Below are 21,361 nucleotides of genomic sequence, written 5' to 3' on the forward strand. Positions count from 1 at the left end.
AACCCAACAACAAAACATCCTTAAAGACGTTCAGCAAATTGTGATCTGCCACCTTTGATATTTTTGGCGGTCAAATATCTTTATATACCTGTTGAATATAAAAATAAAGAGATGTAGTACGATTGCACCCAAGTACAAATGACAAGGATGTTAGCGACTTCATGACAAGCTTATTCCAGAATTATGTAATGTGTGCACAGTTAACACATGATTTTTATGATTTTTCCTTGCTTATCCTGCATAAGGCTGGAGGTGCCCTATAATTATTTACATCCTCATCCTTTGTATTACAGTATATACTGTGTATTCATTTATTTTTTAGGGTACCAATCTTCCATGATTGAAGAAAAATGATATATTGCGGATATGTAATTTCCTGGTTTTGGACAAATTTTATTTTGTTGAACACCTGAACACCTCTACCAACGAAAATTAATGAATCCACAGTAATTCTTTTGTTTATAATGAAAGACACTAAACATATAACACAAACATAAACAATTTGAAATTTCATATTTATTAATAAATAAAATTTCAACATATAGTAAGTATCCTGGTTCATCAATAACAAGCTTAGCAAAAACAACAAAACTTAACAATAACAGTAAAATCTATAATAGCTGAAACTAGCTTAGGGCTATTCCGTTAAAATGTATGTGGGAGGGTAGGAAGGGACTTTCAAAATATCCCTACCACCAAGAACCATTTTTTAGATTATTTTGCATAATGGTAATGGACACATACTGAAAAAAGACCCATGACCCACATTCAATAATTAAACTTCCCTTCCTACCCTCCCCCATACATTTTAATGGAATAGCCCTTAAATGTGAATCAACCTTCACAAAGATAGATAACTCTATCATTTTATTAACTGAATTTATTTGTTTTCCTTCTACAAACAGTGAAAAACTTTGATATTCTCAATAACATAAGTTGGGGATGATTCAAATATTTTCTAAATCAATTCATAATCTTAAATAGATCATTTCTCTCGACTGACACAACATTCATTCACTTAAACAGGAAATACACCTAGACATCCTACTTTCTGATAAGACCAAGTAACGAAATTGTAAATAATTTCCTGCTATAGTTCCTTCTTTGTGAAATAATATACTAAAACTTAATTATAATATCATTTATGTGTTTAAATAGTTTTTTTACAGGTGAACATGAGACTCAATAACTACTGCTTTCAAATATTTGTGACCTTTTTTCAAACTTCCTCTTTAAATGCATAAATAAAATAGATAGTGGAGGTCAAAGATGCTTCTCATTAAAATGCATACAGATGCATTTTTGGTTTTTAACACACAATACAATTAAAGGGTATTGTGACTGAAATATTACAGAAACTTATGAAAAATGTAAGTGTTAAATGTCTGTATGAAAGAAAAAAATATTTCTCTCACAATCATCACCTATGCAAATGAGAAAAAAAAATTTGTGAAAAGTTAATTTATCAACCCTCTCCCTCTAAAACCCTAGAACATGATCCCAGATGAAAATGAACACATATTTATATCAGTATGTGGGTATTCAAATACTAAATATATTTGAAATAATAAAATACAGTATCCTTGGATTTAGACAAACTATGTTGATGCAAAATTTATAAAAGTTACTTTAGGTAACCCAATAGACTGTTGGTTTATTGTATATAAAAATGAGCCAAAGTCTCAAATGGCAAGGTTGAAATATTTGTGACTAATCAATGTAGAATGTTAACAATGATGTGGCAATTACATGGTGGGGAAGAAGAATTTCTTTATTATAAGATGAAGAATGAAAAACATAAATTTACTGTAAAATAACTAAGTTCCAAAGTCTGGAAAAAGTGAGAACAAAAATCCTCAATAATAGCATGTGCACAACTTACATATGTGCAATCTTCTGTGAAGTTTCACCTACCGAATTAGACTATTTACTGGATTTGTAATAACATAAGCAACACGACGAGTGCCACATGTGGAGCAGGATCTGCTTGCCCTTCCGGATCACCAGAGATCGACCCCAGTTTTTGGTGGTGTTCGTGTTGCTCATTCTTTAGTTTTCTATGTTGTGTTTTGTGTACTATTATTTGTCTGTTTGTCTTTTAATTTTTTAGCCATGGCGTTGTCAGTTTATTTTCGATCTATGAGTTTGACTGTCCCTCTGGTATCTTTCGCCCCTCTTTCAGAGATCTGAGTTGAAAACTGTAGAAGTAGTTAATTACACAAAATAAGGTACCGACTTTTCCCAACTGCCAGCCTATCGGCCTGAGGACATCACCATACTATAAGCTGGTTTTGGACTTAGTCCAACCTGGCCAAAAAGTCTTGAGCAAACCTATTCTATCTAAATTTGATAAATCCTTGTAACGGAATTTGTTGGAATTGATCACAACAATTATCAGTACTCAAAAATAATAAGATACATATAAGAGACTTAATCACTTAAGTAATGATGAAAGAATAAATGTCCACCTAAAGTCTTAAAACTTTTAGAATGAAAAATGAAAAATTACATGTGTTTGGAAGTCAAACCTGACTTCTGAAGATATGACATTTTTCAGCTTGTGACCATTGAATACAATCGTGTAAATCTTTGGCAAAACACCTTAAACACACATACTTTTTTGGTGTTTAAATGAAAAGAAGTGCCACATTGCTTAACACTGCACATATAACACACTTCACACACTATACACATCACAATAATAATCATTTTATCAAATATTTGTTATGAAAACAATGGGTTTTTCATATGCAATAACTGCAGATTTGCCAAAGTCATATTCCTGCCCAGGGCAAATAACCAGTTATTGTGCCTTATTATGATGTCATAAGCTTTCAGAACAACAATGACAATAGGGAACGTCGATTATAATGACAGCGGAATTTGTTCAAGAAATAAAGAACAATAATACTTAAAGAAAATTTGACATTGACATTATAATATCCTAGGACTAAAAATTTGACCGGTTGGGGAGCTTCGTAATAAATGAAGTTATTTCAATGTAGAACAAAAAGTGTATGATCTTGCCAGACGGAATAATAAAATTCTTTCTACTTTTTTAAGCATTTGTATAATATGTGATAAATAGATTATAACATGTCCTTATCATATATGCCCTGGTATCATCCCTCGAACCATATGAGCCCTCGGCTAGTGCCTTGGGGTAATATGGGAGTCTCAGGATGATACCAGGGCTGATATGGAAAAGGACATGTTATAATCTATAAATATCACACACGATGCCATATCAAAACCATGTCCATAGATCTTGCACCAATCCTATTGCAGAATTAACAACAGCTTTTCCCAAAGACACAACTGGTACAATCATGATAAGAAGAACAAAACCTGCTAAATATATTTTTGCTCGCTGTGGTTGAAGATTATTTCTTTGTCCTAGAATCCTGTTTCTGATATCCTCTTGAGTCTGACCTAACGCTGTTCTCCTGTGAGGTAATGGACTAAACTTATCATTCAGATACTTTCTCTGTTCTCTAAGTCTGGATCTGTATTCATCTGGGTACAAATCCTTCAAAGTTTTAACCAGGTCTGTAATATAACAACATGGTATATCAGTCAATGGAGAAAATATTGTTAGTATAACCAACAAGTTTATATCCCAAGTTAAAGAGTTAGAAATATCCACTAAAACATGCCATAGTATAAAAAAAATGCATGAAGGTAATAACTAAGGCCTGTTTTTAATAGTGGATATAGGGTAATTTTTCATACTACAGTCGACTCTCGTTATCTCGAAGTCAGCCGGACCACAGAAATATTTCGAGATACACGTAGTTCGACTCAAACGAAAACCGGAAGTTTGACAGAACAAGGGACACAACTCTTGCTTAGCTTGGTAAAGCTAAAATAAATCCGGGATAATATGGGAAGGGGATCGATATTCTGGTATCAGATCGATGTATTTGTATGTCATGGTCTTTCATTATTATAATAACATTATTTTTACTTATTCAATTGTTTCAGTTACAATTTTTTCCTCTGGCTTTTATCCGAGAGAGTAATTTCCAATCGATAGTTTCGTTATTCAGGTCGTTTATAGTTGACAAAATTGTTTATTCTCGGATACAAGAGATTTTAGAAAATTTAGATTTCTCTTCATTTTGTTTTATCTCACTCTTTCTTTTCAAAAGAAAATACAACAAGATTAAAGACGTCTATTGAGTAGTTTTTAGGTGATCATCAACAGAAGTCAAAATCCTTACTTTATAATCACCCAAGCTCATTAGTGTAAATCACAATTAATTGTTTTGTAAACATTGTAAATACTTTTTCATAAACATTAACAATGTATCACTAATTATTTATAAAAATTCTATAAAAGATAATCTTAGGTAAACACTCGTGGAAATAGCATGTCATAAATCAATACAGTGGTCAGTGACTGGAAATTTAATTACACGTGTATTGTCAGATTAACTCTTCAATCCATTTAAATGCCGGAGGTCATGTTTTGACATATGTGTATTAGTTCGAGATAAATAATGAATTTTGAATGCTTTTGTTAACCTTGGGATCGTAAATTTAGTTCGACTCAACCGAAATTTCGACTCATCCAATTTCGACTCATCAGGAGTCGAATTACATACATTTATATGGAACAAAGTTCGGGACCACGTGAAAACTTCGACTCATCCGAAATTTCGAGTCAACCGAGTTCGAGACAACGAGAGTTAACTGTATTTTTCTCTCGTTGGTCAAGGCTCATCCATGTGGGTTAAACTGTGTGAAGCAATAAACTGGTAATTTCAAATTTCGATTAGTAGCTATTTCAGTATGATGTCACTTTATTGTAGCTTCTTTATCATTTTAAAAATATTATATTGACTTAGAAATAACTAGACATCATTGAGATGGGAGCCACCTCTGTGGGCCCCGCTGACCTTGAACTTTGACCTAGGAAGTTGTACAAACATTATGACACACCCTCTGGTGTTGGTTAATATACATGTCAAGTATAAAATCTGAAATTATAACGGTTTTCTAGATATAGAACGGACACAATTTGTTACTGACGGAGGGATGGACAGACTGATCACTATAGGGGGGGCCCTAATTAATATCACTAGTTTATTGCCTAAACATCCCAATTAAATTGTTATCCTGTTTATAGGTTTAATTTCTTCTTGTCATGAATTTTCATGAAATATTTGACACTTGCCATAGAGCAATCAACAATCAAACAATCATATAATGATTATTTCCCCTTTGTCTTCCCTGTCTGATAAAATGTAAACCAACAAGTTTTCACAGATAATACTCACGATTTTAGCCAACTTTATGTCAATTTTTGTTTGACATTAACCTTGTTATGTATAAATATAAGTCAGATGTAATTTTGATGAAATCTGGAAAGATTTACTTTCAGGTTATTTTCACACAAATACTGTTAACCAACTAATTTTGGGGGAGATTAAATTCTGAGACTTTTGCAAATATAAATCTTCATGAGAATAAAAAACTTTGGTCTATCCTTATATAAATACATAAAAAAAAAAATAATAATTTGACTCAAAGTAACCTATACTAAAAGCAAAATAAAGTATCTACAAAAATAAGTAGGTTTAAAGTATATGGTTTGTACAAATAAGTTGGCAATTTAGAAATGATCCCAATATTGTAATAACAAACCTGTTTTCTTGATACACTGTACAATCAGCTGTCTACACATTGGACATGGAGTGTTGTAAACATTTTTGTGACCAACACGTCTCAGACATGCCTCACACAGCACGTGTTCACACGGAGAGCAGGCGTGTGGTTCACAGAACAAGTCAAAACAAACAGGACATAAATGTTCTTCTGGAAAGTCAATCAACCAGGTTTCATACTACAACACAATATAAAGACATCGTTAGTGTCGCTCACCTGAATCTATGTGCATCTTCAACAATGGCCACTCTCCAACATTATAGACTAGAATATAATTCATGACTAAAATTCTCCACTTTGCTGAGTATTTTTGTTGTTTACAGTTTCTGTCTACTATAGTTCTTGCCAAAAATGTTAAATTGTGTAAAAATATAAGGCCAATAACTCCTATAAGGATTGGACTGACAATTTCAGCTAGTATGCGACTTATTTGAAGATCAATTCTTGCTGATCATTTTTGCTGTTTGAAGTTTCCCTTTGGATACTTTAATTTTTGCCCAAAACACCAAAAAAGGATAAAAATCATACTTATTACAGCAATAACATCTATAAGAAGTTGACTGATGATTTCCGCCATGTTGACTTAAAATGGATAATTGTGGCCACATTAGGCTTTATTTTGCCCAGTAGATTCAGAGGAGAAGACATTTTTTGTAAAAGTAACAGATGACAGATGGCGGATGCCAAGTGATAGCTATAGCTCACACTTTGGGCAAGGTGAGCTTATAATTAGATTTGGTATGATTGCCAATGAGGCAACTATACACCAAATGATGTGAATGTAAGCAAATATTATGTATACATTACATAGGAGTTTGATTTATATTAGTTTCATGACAAACTGGTTGTGATATCTTATTGTGGGTCTTTTGGTCCTTTTCTTTTTAGCCATGGCGGTGTCGGTTTAATTTTGCCTTATGAGTTTGAATGTCCCTTTGGTATCTTTCGCCTCTCTCTTCAGTTATGACTGACACTTATTTTCTCTTTATGGTCATTAAATAGCAATAGTACTCATTTTATGGTAAAATTACTCAGGGGTTCAAATTAACGGTGGTCCGGTGGTCCGGGGTCCTTGACCTTCCATTTTCAGGTTTGGACCTTCTTGTCGGTAGTTAGCTACACCTAACAGACTTTCCTATTTTGCCAGTCTGGGATCCTGACACAATATTCTCAATACCGTAAGCAAAAGCAAAGGCGAGCTGTTATCTGACACAAAGTTATGCCAGTGTGTTTTTGAGCAGCAATTGAAACCAGAACAATTTAAACACATTTAATTAAACAAAGAACAGAACTAGCTTAATTGCACCTAATTTGCCAAACCATTGCATGCATGGTTCCTTTTGGCTTTAAGATACTACTATAAAAACAGTAAGACATGATGAGTTCTTTGAAAGGTTACAAGCATTTTTTTGTTTTCATCAATTGAAATTTTGTACGATTAAAATTGGACCTTCTAAGAACAAACGAGGACCTTTCAGTATTTTAGGTCAAATGTCCTTGACCTTCCATTGCCTAAAGTAAATTTGAGCCCCTGTAACTATACAAATTTAATGTAGACAGAGAAATATTTATGTATGAAACCTTTTTTTAACATTTGTTCACAGCCTGTAATTAGTGGTTGTTGTTGGTTGCTGGCTGCTTTATTAGTTTTTCATTTGTTGTTTTAATAATAAATCAGGTCGTTGGTTTTCTCCTATGAACTGTTTCATATCTTGTGACTTTGAAGCCTGTTATAGCTTATGGCGTATCAAATAATAAGACTTGTATCTTTGATGAGTTTTTACCTATATATGTTAAGGATGTTCGCTACTCGGTTTCAAAATAACAAGCTTTTTAAAATACTGTTATAAATAGATAGTATATTAATAAAGGAACTAAAAAAGCAGAAAAAAATGAGGGGTCCGTGTGCTTGTTTTTGAGATATAAGCAATTGAAAATTTGGCGGGAAATAATTCTCTCTAGACTTTTCATACATTTAACATTGGCACCCTTTATCTTTTAAAAACTATGAAAAAATAACAAGAATTTTATAGGATTTTCAAATATGGCTTTTTAAACTATATGCAATAAAAGAATTAAAAGAAAAATAGGGGTTAGCGGGGAAACTTTTTTATTGACTCTACATGGTTAAAACCAGAGGATTCCGAATATCTGGCAAAAATTAATAAACAAGAGGAGCGAGCATCCTTAAATTTTTTATTCGGTTTTGATGATTCTTGAATGATGTACATTGCCCTACAGTTGTTAACATCCATGTCCTTTTGTCTCTAGTGGAAGCTTGTTTTATTGACAGTCATACCAAATGTCCTTTTTTTAACCATAACACTTGACAATATTGATCTCATAACACAAAAGAGGACAAACAACAACAAGAGTGCTGAAATGTGTCGCCTGCTTTACTATTCATGATTTATTTTAGGTTGATAGTCCTAAAGATAAAGTTTTACAACAAGTACCACATAAACTTAACATTATCAATGGTCCATGAAAATAAGGTGAAGGTCAGATAAATAAATTCAGACAAACATGTACACCTTACAATCATTACATACACCAAATAAAGTTGACATGTTGCTTAAAGTATACAAGAAACAGATCAAACCATGAAAATTTAATATTGACCAATGAACCAAGAAAATGAGATCAAGAACAACAGACATATGACAGACGGAAACTTCGTCACATAAGGCATATATGTACAAAGTATGAAGCATGCAGGTCTTCTAACCCCTGAAATATAAAGCTTTATATAAATAGTTTTTGCGGCCACCAATGCTGCCGCAGGATTATAATCCCTGGTCTCACATTCGCAGTTGAGAAATTAAAATAACTTACCACATTTTCATTTTTTGGCTGTTCTTTTTTCTCTTATCTTTTCCCTAAATAGAATAAAAAACATAAAGATTTTTATATATTTGTCTTACTGGTATGGCCTTAAAAAAATACATATTGTTTTTATAAAACACAGAACTGAATGTATACAACAATTTTGTTTTTTTGTATGATTCTCTTACCAATTTTTACATATATTACAGGTGTAATATTTGTGATTTATCAAACCATATGAGTCCCAAAACCTTATGATATTAAGAACATTTGTTATCTTTTGATTTATGTTAGTAAATGCCATGTGGGTGTATCACAAAATTCTGTGAAAAGTAGGTCATCATTATCCTACAAATCGTTATTTTTTTTATTTTTTTTTTTTGCATTTCAGCACTATAAACCCAATATTAGTTATAATGTACTTCTTCTGATCCGATCATGGGTGTCTTTAATGATTAAATAAAACATAGAATCAAGGTAAATAAGAATACATTGATATGTACTCTAGTCACAATTTGAAAAATTGTAATTAGAGTTAATATTGCCACTGTTATCTGTTACCCTTCCAGAGCACCTGAGACCACCCCCAGTTTTTGGTGGGGTTCGTGTTGCTTAGACTTTAGTTTTCTATGTTGTGTCATCTGTACTATTATTTGTCTGTTTGTCTTTTTATTTTTGGCCATGGCGTTGTCAGTTTGTTTTCGATCTATGAGTTTGAATGTCCCTCTGGTATCTTTCGTCCCTCTTTTATCTGGTTATTTCTGAAAAAATGAAATCATTATTGTATACCCTTATTTTCCCTTCTTGACCTCCTGTTTGGTCTCCTCCTCCTACTCCTCTCAGACAACATTAGAAAATCAACAGGAATATCCACATCTATATCTACATCTTCTCCATCTGGCACAGGACTTTCCTCAAATAAAGACTGATCTTCTATAATGGAATCTACTGATCTCTGGAGCCTGCTATCACCTTGCACCTGGCTTGAGACACTTTCACTTTCAAATTCTTCAGTGAGAATGTCTGCATTTGTTGATATAAAGTGTTGATGTTCTGAGTGGGTTCTGTTTTCCTGATAAGTTCCAAATGGTTCAGTTAGGGTTTCATTTGTTTGTTGATCCACCTGAATGTCATTTGTTTCTTCTACAGATGTCCTATTGGTAATTTGACTAGTTTCAGTAAAGGCAGTTGAACTTAAATTTTGAAGTAAATGGTGTGCATTATTGGTGACAGTATTACCTTCACCAGAACCACTTTGTATATGAGGGTCATTAGAAAGTTCCAGGTTAGAACCACTTTGTATATGAGGGTCACTCAAAGCTTTAAGGTTATTCATTTGATCTGAAATATCAAAAGTGCTAGTGTGTTCATTGCCAATAGGACGAGGATGCATTTGAAAAGTATCACAGTTGGTTTTGAAAGACATGGCCATAGTGTTCTGTCCATAATCCTGAACTCTATCAAGTTTTTCAGTGCTTTGGTCTTGATTATGTTCAAGATTATCTTCATTAGCCGTTAAACCATTTTCATCAACAACTGTTAAACAGGAAAATATCACTGTTTTATCTACATGATGGTCCTTTGATGAAACAGGAAACCCATCAAGATTATTTTGTGACATTTCTTTGTAAGGATCAAAGTTTGTTCTTTTCTGCTCAAATGTGGGTTCATATAAAATTTCTCCATCCCTAATCTTGATAAAATCTTCTGGGCAAAAATCAGAGTTCATATCGTCAAAGTCATTATCAGATCCACCATCATCAACTTGATCAATCATGTCATCATCATTAATCAGAGATTTATCATTATTATCAATCAAATAGCGATCATGATTTGTTACATCTGTTTTGTGTTGTGCCACTATTTCAGGAAATGCATTAGTGTTGACAACTTGATCACCCAACATAATGGTTCTATCATGATTAATCGTATTACTACATGTATTGGTTCCATCGTGATTAATCATATTACTACATGTATTGGTTCCATCGTGATTAATCATATTACTACACATATTGGTTCCATCGTGATTAATCGTATTACTACATGTATTGGTTCCATTGTGATTAATCGTATTACTACATGTATTGGTTTCATCGTGATTAATCCTATCACACAGAGAATCAAATACACATTTAGTTATTTCACTTGAAGGTATGAATACCTGATCCATGCTTTCACTTGAAGGTGTGAATACCTGATCCATGCTTTCACTTGAAGGTGTAAATACATGATCCATGCTTTCACTTGAAGGTGTAAATACCTGATCCATGCTTTCACTCAAAGGTGAAAATCCCTGTTCCATGCTTTCACTCGAAGCATTTGTTTGCATGTTATCTGGAGAAGTTGATGAATTAGCCTTGACTGCAAGAATCTTTTTATCGACTCTATCTTTAAGTATGTGAACCGGTGGGAGTTCATGCTTGTCACATTGTTGACAGGTGAGTATTTTGATAAAATTGAATGATCCCAGTTTACCATTACACTTTGGGCAGCACAATTTCCCTTTCTGCCAGGATTCCTACAAATAAACAAATTGTCAATATATAATTTGTGTATGTCTTGACAGCTAACTCTTCCAAACCACCTGAGATCAACCCTGGTTTTTTTGATGGGGTTCATGTTGCTCAGCCTTTAGTTTCCTATGTTGTGTTTGGTATTCTGTTGTTTGTCTTTTGGTTTTTTTTTTTTCTTTTTTGCCATGGCGTTGTCAGTTTGTTTTTTCGACTTATCAGTTTGAATGTCCCTTTGATATCTTTTGCCTCTTTTTTGTTCTGAGATGTTTTCAAATGGTTTTAGCGGGCTTGATCTAAATACTCACTATGAAGCACAAATGTACAACTCTTACTTCATGTCTAGTTAAGATTTTTAAAATGGACAAATAAATATAAAATTGATGATCTGGAGGAAGAATGTGATTCTTTGCAAATGTGCTTAGAATATGAATAGATATATTTTTTTCGTCAATGAGACAGCAACCCAAAATCATACACTCATACACATAAAAAACAAAAGGCTTCTAAGAGATTCTAACAGCCTGAATATACACCTGTCAAAACATTGAGATAATAGGTAAACACAACAAAATTAATGGGGTCATCCAATGGTTTAGGTCATATTTGGCCTTTTTCCATTTTTGCTGATATCAGTTTCTACCTATCTATAATAATTTTCAGAATAAGAGCTTGAGGCAAACACACAAAAATGAATCAAAAATCATCATTGAAGAGAAATAACTCCTACAAGGAGTCATCTAAAAAATTTGGTGAAAAAAGAAGTAGGTAGGGACTTATTGCAAACAGACAGGCAAGGTGATTACCATTAGTCTCTACAAAGTAAGGGAATAACATATTCTAATGCAAGTTATAAACACTACCAGCCTTATTCACTGATGAACAGATTTTTAACATCCTTTAAGGAAGTAAAGTTTCACTATCTAACTTACGGGTAATGCTGAAACTTTGTAAAAATAACCAGACAATTAAAAGGCCTCTAGTAAAAACATATTCAAGTGTTGATTCCTGCCAGTCTGAAACTTGACAAAGGGAGACAACTCTAATTATTACTTTAAACTGAAAATGTTCAAGCTATTTTTCTCAGGCTGTTTATGACATCTTTACCCTAAATCTGTTGGATTTGGTAAGATTTCAGATACTGTGAGTACTCTTAGACTGGTTCTTGGTCTTTCATCTTTTTGTTAGTTGTTTTTTGTGCTTCCTGTTGATCTGATGAGTCATGCCCTTACCAACTATTTTTTACAGTTTGTTCTTTATGTTGTGCTGAGACACCACCATCTCAGGTTAAGGGGAGGGTTGAACATTTGCAAATAATCAGTATATGCCTGTCCTTATTAGGGAGCCGGTAATTCATTAGTTGTAAATGGTTACTGTCTGTCATATTAATTTTTCGTTTATCATTTGATCATAAATCAAGCCATTGCTTAAATTGTTTGAATTGTCATAATATGGCATTTTGCTGCTAACTTAACAGAATGGTTTTTGCTCATTGTTACAGTTGCCTACAGTTGCTCACATCCAAGTCTTTTGGTCTCTGGTGAATAGTTATTTCATTGACAATCGTCTCTGGTGAATAGTTATTTCATTGACAATCAATTCCACTGGAACATAATACTGAGTGATTGGCTAGATTAATTATGAGGCCAAAAAAAAATATATGTCTGTTTAAGGTTACATACTTTTAAAAAATAGGGTAGGTAGGTCGGTATTTCCATTTTATTTTTTGTGACACGATTTTGAGTCATGCCGTTTCGTCTTGTCATGGTCCGAGTTGATCATGGGCCGAGTTTACCCGTATTTTTAATGATTGGATTATTTCCCTTGGTAATTGGTTGGAAAAAAATGGTGGCAAAGTGTTTATTTCATCACACGAGTTGCAAATTTCCTTAAAACAACTGTCATATTCACGATTGTGAACATTGGGATGTATCAGGCAATTGATTTATATTATTTGCAACACTAACTTTGCTTTTGCCACGAGTTCAGTTTATTTTTCACTTTACGACGGAAATAAAATGACTTAGGGTCGGCGCTCAAAAGTAGGGTCGGTCGGGTAACCGTAAACAGACATATATGTTTTTTTGGACTAAACTATATCTGTACAAATTTTTGTCATCTTGAAAGTGAAGTTAAAATATACAGCTTTTTTTACAGGTCGTACAGTTGTAAACTTCTATATCATTTTGTTTCTCGTGGAGTGTTGTCTCATTGGTTATCATTCCACTTCTTCTTATTTTTATATTAGAAAGTTGTTGACACAGACAGAACAAGTGAAAATGTGAGCTACTGCTCACTGATGATACCCACGCCCAAATACGGTAAACAGGAAGTTGTTGAGTGATGAATCTGAAAACGCATCACATGGTATAGCTGACTTATATAAACCCTGAAACCAAATTTCAGAAATCCTTGTTGTGTAGTTCTTGAGAAAGATGCAATGAAAAATATTCATGGGACGGACGGACGGACGGACAGACAGAGGTAAAACAGTATACCCCCACTTTTTTAAAGCGGGGGTATAAAAATAGTAACTTTCACAGCAAGACAAGACAAAACAAGACTGAAATGTAGTAAGCCATACCTTTTTAACTGCCTCAGACACCCAGTCAGGCATGTTGTCATCTCTTATGTACCACACTGTACTATTGTCACATTCTAAAACATAAAAATTACAATATATTATATTATATAAATTATATCATCAATGTTTTAAACACTGTGTCATCTTCTCACAGAGTTTGATCATTCAAGGTTGTAGCAAACTGTCAATCAAATCTAATAATAACATTAAAGGTACCAATTTTACTGCACCAGATGTGCATTTCCCCAATTAATGTCTCGTCACTGATGCTCGAGACTAAACTATCTGAAAATCCAAAACTTAATACAAATGTTGAAGTGCTGATAAAACCAATTGAATAAAAGAACAGAGTTCCAATGTCCCCTATGTTGCACATATTTTATCTATCCAAAGTACAAGGGCAATAACTAAAAAAAAACACTTTTTTGTTATCTTTAAAACTTTTTATTAATATCTTAAGAGAAATGAAGGCTTCAGATCAAATGCAATGTGATTTCCATTATAATTGATATTTTCAAGGGGCATAACTCGTTAAAAATATTTGATCAAAACTTATTTTCAAAAGTGTCAAAGACATTGCTGATACAAACATATGATATAAGTTTCATAAAATTCTGGCAAGAATTGTACATGTGAGAGCGCTAACAAAAGCAGACAGATGTACGTACAGATGGACAGATGGACAGACGCCCAGTATTTCCATGATTCCAGCAATGTGTTGCCCATGGGACAAAAAGGATCAAGAGTAAAGCTGTTAATACCAATATCAATATTTAACAACCACTAGTGCAGTAAGTTTTGAAAATCTGTCAAAATCATGTAAGTTTATCAACCTGAATAAACAAATATGTATGGTATGAATCATTGAGATAGAAACTTAAAGATATAACTAGAGGCTCAAGAAGTCTCATTTGCTAATTTGGCAAAATTATGCAATATTAATATTTGCATTAAAATTAGGACAAAAGAACCTATTTACAAAAACGTCCCATACTGGCTCATAGTACTGAATAACTTCCCAAAAGTTCTTTAGGGTTGGCACTAAAAATTAAAGAAGTAGGGTATTTTTTATTCAGCCTTAATCAAGATGGCTATATGTTGGTTGTTATATATAAATGAAAGACACCTAAAACAGCCAAACAAAAATCTAACCTTTGAATTCTGATTTGTTACTATCTACAAGATGATCTTCTTTAACAACAGGATTTCTACACACTCTACACTGTAGATAGACAGACATTCTAAAAACCTGGAATAAAAATGAAAATATAAGTTACTAAGTTAGCTCCACTTATAGCAATTTGAAAAAAAATAATTCACAATGTCACAAATTATTGCAGCTCAGGCTGATATTGTTATTTCCACCGTCCACTTTGTGAGTGAGCAGAGTTGAACGCTATGTCATATCTTTTCTTCTACTGTTGCTGCTACTAACCATTCAAGAGAACCTGATTTCATCCCTAGTTTTGTTAAAAAGGGGTTCATGATGCCTCAGCCTTAGTTTTCAGTAATGTGTTTTAAGCTATCCTATTTTTCAAGGTCTCTGTGGTTATTTAGTTTTGTTCTATTTTTGTCAGAGATACCATGTTTTTATTTAAACGTTCATATTTGGTCATATTTAATGGTTAGAGAATGTGCAAAAGGTTATCAATTGTTGTCATTTGTTGATGTCGTCAGGTAAGTCCATTTTTGTATGATGTCTAACAATAGGGTCATATCAACATATTTTAAAAGAGTTACAAAGTGTCACTAATGGAGAAGGAACTTTGACCCTTTCACAGTTTCCGAGTTCACCTGCTGTCTGACACTTTTACAGCCTCTGAGTTCACCCCTGTATAGTGTTTTGTGGAATGTTCTTTGCTTGATTATCTCTATTGATCTTTTTGACTGTGTTTCTTCAACTTATGTTTTTTTCCCCTAAGTATCTTTTCCCACTTCGTCATGTAGAAATGTATATATTTCAAATTTGCACTTCCATTTCCATGGAAAATTGACGTAAGCTTTGCAATCAATATTATTACAAAATCAGAGATTAAACTTTACTCTAAGCATTTGGAAATAGCATTTATGCCTGAGCTGCAAGTAAGTTGAATACTTCTTCAACAGCATACTTTCATGGTTAGTCAGTTGTATTAACGGTAGTTTTACAGAATCTAAAAATTTGGAATACGTTTACCTGTTAATTCATTTTTAATAAAAATCAGAATACCACCTTCATTGATGACCTTGTTTTGAACTGGCTAAAAATGATTATTTTTTTTTTAAATATCAATCCTGCAAAGTCTCTTAAAACTTTTTATTGTGAAGTTTTATTAAACATACATTTTGAATGGTTTTACACTAGTCATTTTTGGGGCCCTTTATAGCTTGCTGTTCGGTGTGAGCCAAGGCTCTGTGTTAAAGACCGTACTTTGACCTATAATGGTTTCTTTTTACAAATTGTGACTTGGATGGAGAGTTGTCTCATTGGCACTCATACCACATCTTCTTATATCTATGTACAGAAGACATTATGTTAATCTCTAAATGGATTTTGTGTTGATTGGTTGTTGTCTCATTGAGGTACTTCAAATACTCTTTTATACAGACAGAAAGACACAAATTGATGGCAATGATACACATAGGTCCTTTGTTGAGCCAAATATATGTTTCATTAATGATTATGTAAATTTATCATGTTAATTCTAGAAATCAAGCATTGTCTAAATGCTTTCGAGACGTTTCGGCCACACAACCAGCTTAACCAGAGTTTGTTTTGGCCACAGCACCAGTTCAGCCACAGTCGTTTCGGCCATAGTCATTTTGGCCACTTTATTTTATATTCATATACATACATTAATTGTTTTGACAGAAGTTTGTTTTTGAAAAAGAATATGACTTAACAAAGTCATTTTGTCATAATAAATAAAATAAATGTGTACGTCCATCTGCTGTGAAAAGAAGATGTAACACATGCATGACATGTTTAAGACATTAACATGATTAACGACGTTTGCCTTTGACTTTGGTGCTTCATTTTTTTACAACAGAGTATAGAAGATAAACAATTTGTCTATAACAAATACAAGTATGAGAAACATAGACACCGACGACTGCATTTTCATGTAAACCATCTTATATTTATACACATCTGTTGTGTTGATCCCATTTTAATAGATTTATGTTTGATATTGTTCAGTTTGTTGAGATTGAACTCGTATTAAGTTGTTTCATTGGGCATGTTGGGAATCATACCAAATTTCTTTTTTGGTATTTTTTTAACAATTACTTGACAAAAGCATCATTAGATATACATATTCATATATATAGAATTCATAAATTGAGATACATTTTTATCATAAGGGAAATAAATGTAAGATTAAAATGTACTTTTCCGTTTGTTTCTTAACATCTGTTTCTAGAAACAATTATATTTTCCTCCCTTTATAACAATAAAAATCATGGCCGTAACAACTTTACAAAGTATGGCCGCATTGGCAGTATGGACGAAACGACTGTGGCCAAACTGGCAGTTTGGCATAAATGTCCTGCAATGGTCTGAATGACAATTTAAGAGGGCTGGGTCAGGTTTCCAGAATAAAGAAAACTGGACAAAAAATTATAGAGAATTGCCCTAAAATTTAGAATGAAGTCTCTTCCCTTCTTTATGTAAGTTAATGTGGTGGCTATGGAGTTTTAATGAATGTTTAAAAGAGGTAGAAGATACCAAAGGGGGGGATAAAAAACCAGGAGTTGAATAAAAACAGTAACCATGGTAACAGTCTTAATAGTGATGGGAATTTCTCAGATTTTTCAGATTAACAACCGCCAAATATGCATCGACTGATGATAGATGATCAGTACAAGGTGATTTATAGGTTATTTCTCAAATCGTATCTTTCATCGGAGAAGATCGCAAATTTCGCACGCCCTAATGGCGTCATTTACCAGATAGAAGGTGTGCCTGTATTCCTGCACTATTTAAGTATCAAGCATTTTCAAAATCGTCTTTCTGCAGGGTCGTCTAGAAATAATTTATGTTCCATAAGTACTTAATCTTAATTCCCGTACGACTGAAGGGATGGGGAACAACTAATTAGATTTCAAATTCCCATATATTTTGTGCAGTAAAGCATCAAATTTTTTCACTCATTCGCTCATAATGTGTTGGAAGTGACGATGCCTTCATTTTGGTCACGTGGTGATGGAAGTCACATGACAGATTCAACTAACTACCATATCTCGGAACTGGCGTATTCTGTCGAGTTTCATAACATATTAACAACCAGATTGATGAATCCACTTAAAAATACAGGACAGCAAACTCTGAAATTTAACTTTTGTCTTTGAGACTTATACGAACCAATTATTCACAAAACGTCATGTGCTTATTTCTGCACATATTTCATTCTGATTTTTACGTGTAAATATTTCGCAAAATTTCATCAGTGGACACGATCAATGTCAATTTTTACTTTCATAATAATTGCAGAAGTTCTCATTTTGCTAAACGTTTAGACGAGAAAGATTAATTTACAAACTGTAAACCAAACAGTGCGGATCTGTATTTCCGTGCACATATGAATGCAAAAAGGATGAAGGAAATTCTCTTCTTGACAGCATTGGATACTCAAAAAGCTTTCGACGTAGTCAACCACAGCATCCTTCTTGATAAACTCTTTCAAAAAGACATTCCTCCTGAGATTTGGGAAACTATATACGAAATGTACAACGACCTTACTTCAAGGGTTAATTGGAAAGGCCAACATAGCAATAGCTTTCCAGTTCAACAGGGAGTCCGTCAAGGTGGTATCCTGTCCACGCATCTTTATAAAATTTATATTGAAGACCTTTTAAGACAGTTAGAAGATTCAAATATTGGTTTATATCTAGGCACAAATTATGCAGGATGTCCTACGTGCGCAGATGATATCCTACTCTTATCTGACTCGGATGAAGAAATGCAAATCATGCTCAGTGTAGTAGACTCATATTCGAAAGAACATCAATATAATATCCACCCTGAAAAGAGTGTTCTCATTAAACAAAATGAAAATTCCACAAACTCTAGGAAATCATCCATATGCTCCTGGTCTCTTTGGGATAAGTCCGTTTCAGAGACAGATAAGGCCTCACATCTAGGTATTATAAGATCATCAAAAAATGAAAATAAAATAAATGTGAAAGACCGCATTAATTTAGCCCGAAGAACAACCTATTCACTTATGTCAACAGGTGTACATGGCACAAATGGCTTGAATCCAAGGATTTCCTATAGTATTTATAGAATCTACATATTACCCCGTCTGCTCTACAGTCTAGAAGTTTTACCTCTTACGAACAGCCAAATCAACGACTTGGGTGACTTCCATTTATCCTTCTTAAAAAATATTCAGGCTCTTCCAACAAGAACAGCTTCTGCTGCAGTATTCTCACTACTGGGTGCCCTCCCTATAGAGGCCGAGCTCCACAAAAGACAATTAAGCCTTCTGCATTCAATCCTAGCGTCTGAAAATCAAAATCTTAGGGATATCTTGTTGCGTCAGTACCGGTTAGAGATTTGCAATGGAACTTTTCTACGTAGAACAGAAAATGTCCTGCTTCAATATAGCCTACCAAGCATTGATGAGCTTCTAATATTTCTTCCAACAAAAATTAAATGGAAACAATCCGTTAGACATGCTATTAATACATTTTGGAGTAATAAATTTAGGTCTTTGAGTAAAGAAAAATCAACCCTGATTAGGCTCTGTACTGACATTATCAATATAGGAGAAATACATCCAGTTTGGAAAACAGCAACAGAAATTCCGGGGGATACAAAGAAAGCCATAACAAAAGCTAGAATACTAACTGGGACCTACCTTTTACAAGCAACCAAAGCTAAATTTAATATAGGAAGTGCAGACCCAATTTGCCCCCTTTGCAAACTCGAGGAAGAAAACCTTCTACATTTCCTAACTAGATGTCCATCTCTGGAAGGGGTCCGTAGGACTTTTTATGCCCCATTAAAACAGGCTGTTATAAATAAAATTGGGATTGATCAGTGGAAAACAAATTTTCAAAATAGGGAAACATTAAGCCAATTAATTGTTGACTGCAGAAAACTAGTGGGTTCTATACTTCCAAACGACAACAATTTTTTAAATATGGTTGAAACAATTTCTAGGAATCTGTGTGATAAATTACATCAACAGAGGTTAAGTCAGATTAATGCTCTATCATAATATAAACATCCATTAATAATAACATGGAATTGAGCTTTCTTTCGATCCTTTTCAGAGCACAAAATAGTGGCGTACATAAAGAACAGTTAGAAGTGAGAAGTACATGGAGGACAGTTGAGATATATATGTACTTGGGAATACGTTGATATTAACAATAATATACGTAATATACAGACAATTGCTGTATCAAAGTGGTAGCTGATGCCTTTTAGAATATAGAGACATATTTAATAGTGTCAGACCACGGTTTTACTAATGTCATAAAGTGAATCAGTGTCATTTTAGATTTTAGACTATTTTTAACGAAGTATCAAAGTGAATAACTTTTAATATCGTCCGTGTAAAATAAGCCCATCGTATTTTAATATATGCAATTGCGTTTTATACTGGGAAATAACAAAGTGATTTTAGCTGTATAAGTCCGTGTAATATAAGCCCATTGTGTATAATCAAGAAATTGATGTGCTCCTAACCACAGGAGGAAGTTACTGAAAGAAGAAGAAGAAGAAGGTAATTGCTTTTTTCTTTTTTCAGTTTCTAAATTATTTTCAACTCGTTTCATCTCTCATTCAGTTCCGGAATTTTTCATTTATATTATGAGAAATATTTATATTGCTAATGATTACGGTCACAAATTTTGTTTAATTGAAATTTTCAAAATTACATGATTAAAATGATTGCGGCAACATTTAAATTGCCCGGATGTGAACCACGCACCAGCACCTGCACCCCCTGGGAGAAATCTTTTAGATTTTATAATGTTTCATTCATTGAAAACATTTTAGTATTGTGTTATTATCACCTTTTGTCGCACTGCCACGCGTTCATAGACTTTTTATTGCTCGATAGACAATATTTTGAACTGGCATTTTGAATCATATTTTAGTTTCACACTTTGCCCGGGAAAAAATGGCTACCATTATTTTTTAGCAAACATTTTCCCCTTGCCTCTACCTTGCACATTGTACTGTATATCGATATAAATATTTCAATTCAACAGAGATTATTTTGGCATCCTCCTTGAATTTTTTGCTTGGTTAATTTGTCAAACTAGTAAAAATTAATCAACGTAACAATAACTTCTACCGTTCTCCAACAGAGCCTTCCAACGGTGGGAATATCCACGACGTGTCGGCTCTCTTGGACTTTTATCTGATCATCAACTCTTTGACGTATCATTTTCGATAAAAACTTCAGTTCACCATTCTCCATTCATCAGTTCATCAGTTCATATCCAAAATTACAAGTCTCTGCTCACCTGGACCACCATAGCTAATAGACTTTTCTTGTTTGCTTGCCTCAGAAAAAAAATTATTATTTATAAAGAATTAATTTCAACACAAGACATTTATGTCGGAAAGAAAACTTCAAAAATATTTAAAAAGACTATTGCCTTCTATCATCGGTACTAAAACTCATACTCCAGTAGTCCTCACTGACAGCAAAGGTTTTAATCTGTGGGATCAAGTTTCTAACCAAATTGAATTGGAGATCAGATGGTGGTGTAAGTCGTCTCGCACATCAGTGAAAGGTTACGACTGGCTTAAACAAAACATAGCCCA

At 33.5% G+C, this 21,361-nt stretch overlaps 1 protein-coding gene across 1 annotated transcript; it reads right to left on the reverse strand.

The window, feature by feature from the left end:
• Positions 1–446: 446 nt before the first annotated feature.
• Positions 447–14,837, reverse strand: LOC127732562 (protein PF3D7_1417600-like). Its single transcript, XM_052241614.1, has 6 exons — positions 14,746–14,837; positions 13,594–13,667; positions 9,286–11,017; positions 8,506–8,549; positions 5,650–5,848; positions 447–3,549 (listed from the first exon to the last, which is right to left on the reverse strand). Exons 1-4 carry the CDS (start codon positions 14,831–14,833, stop codon positions 8,539–8,541), a joined length of 1,905 nt encoding a protein of 634 aa, XP_052097574.1. The 5' UTR covers positions 14,834–14,837; the 3' UTR covers positions 447–3,549; positions 5,650–5,848; positions 8,506–8,538.
• Positions 14,838–21,361: the final 6,524 nt, after the last annotated feature.

The sequence above is a fragment of the Mytilus californianus genome, unplaced genomic scaffold (assembly GCF_021869535.1).
Source record: "Mytilus californianus isolate M0D057914Y unplaced genomic scaffold, xbMytCali1.0.p SCAF_25, whole genome shotgun sequence".
Lineage (NCBI taxonomy): Eukaryota > Metazoa > Mollusca > Bivalvia > Mytilida > Mytilidae > Mytilus > Mytilus californianus.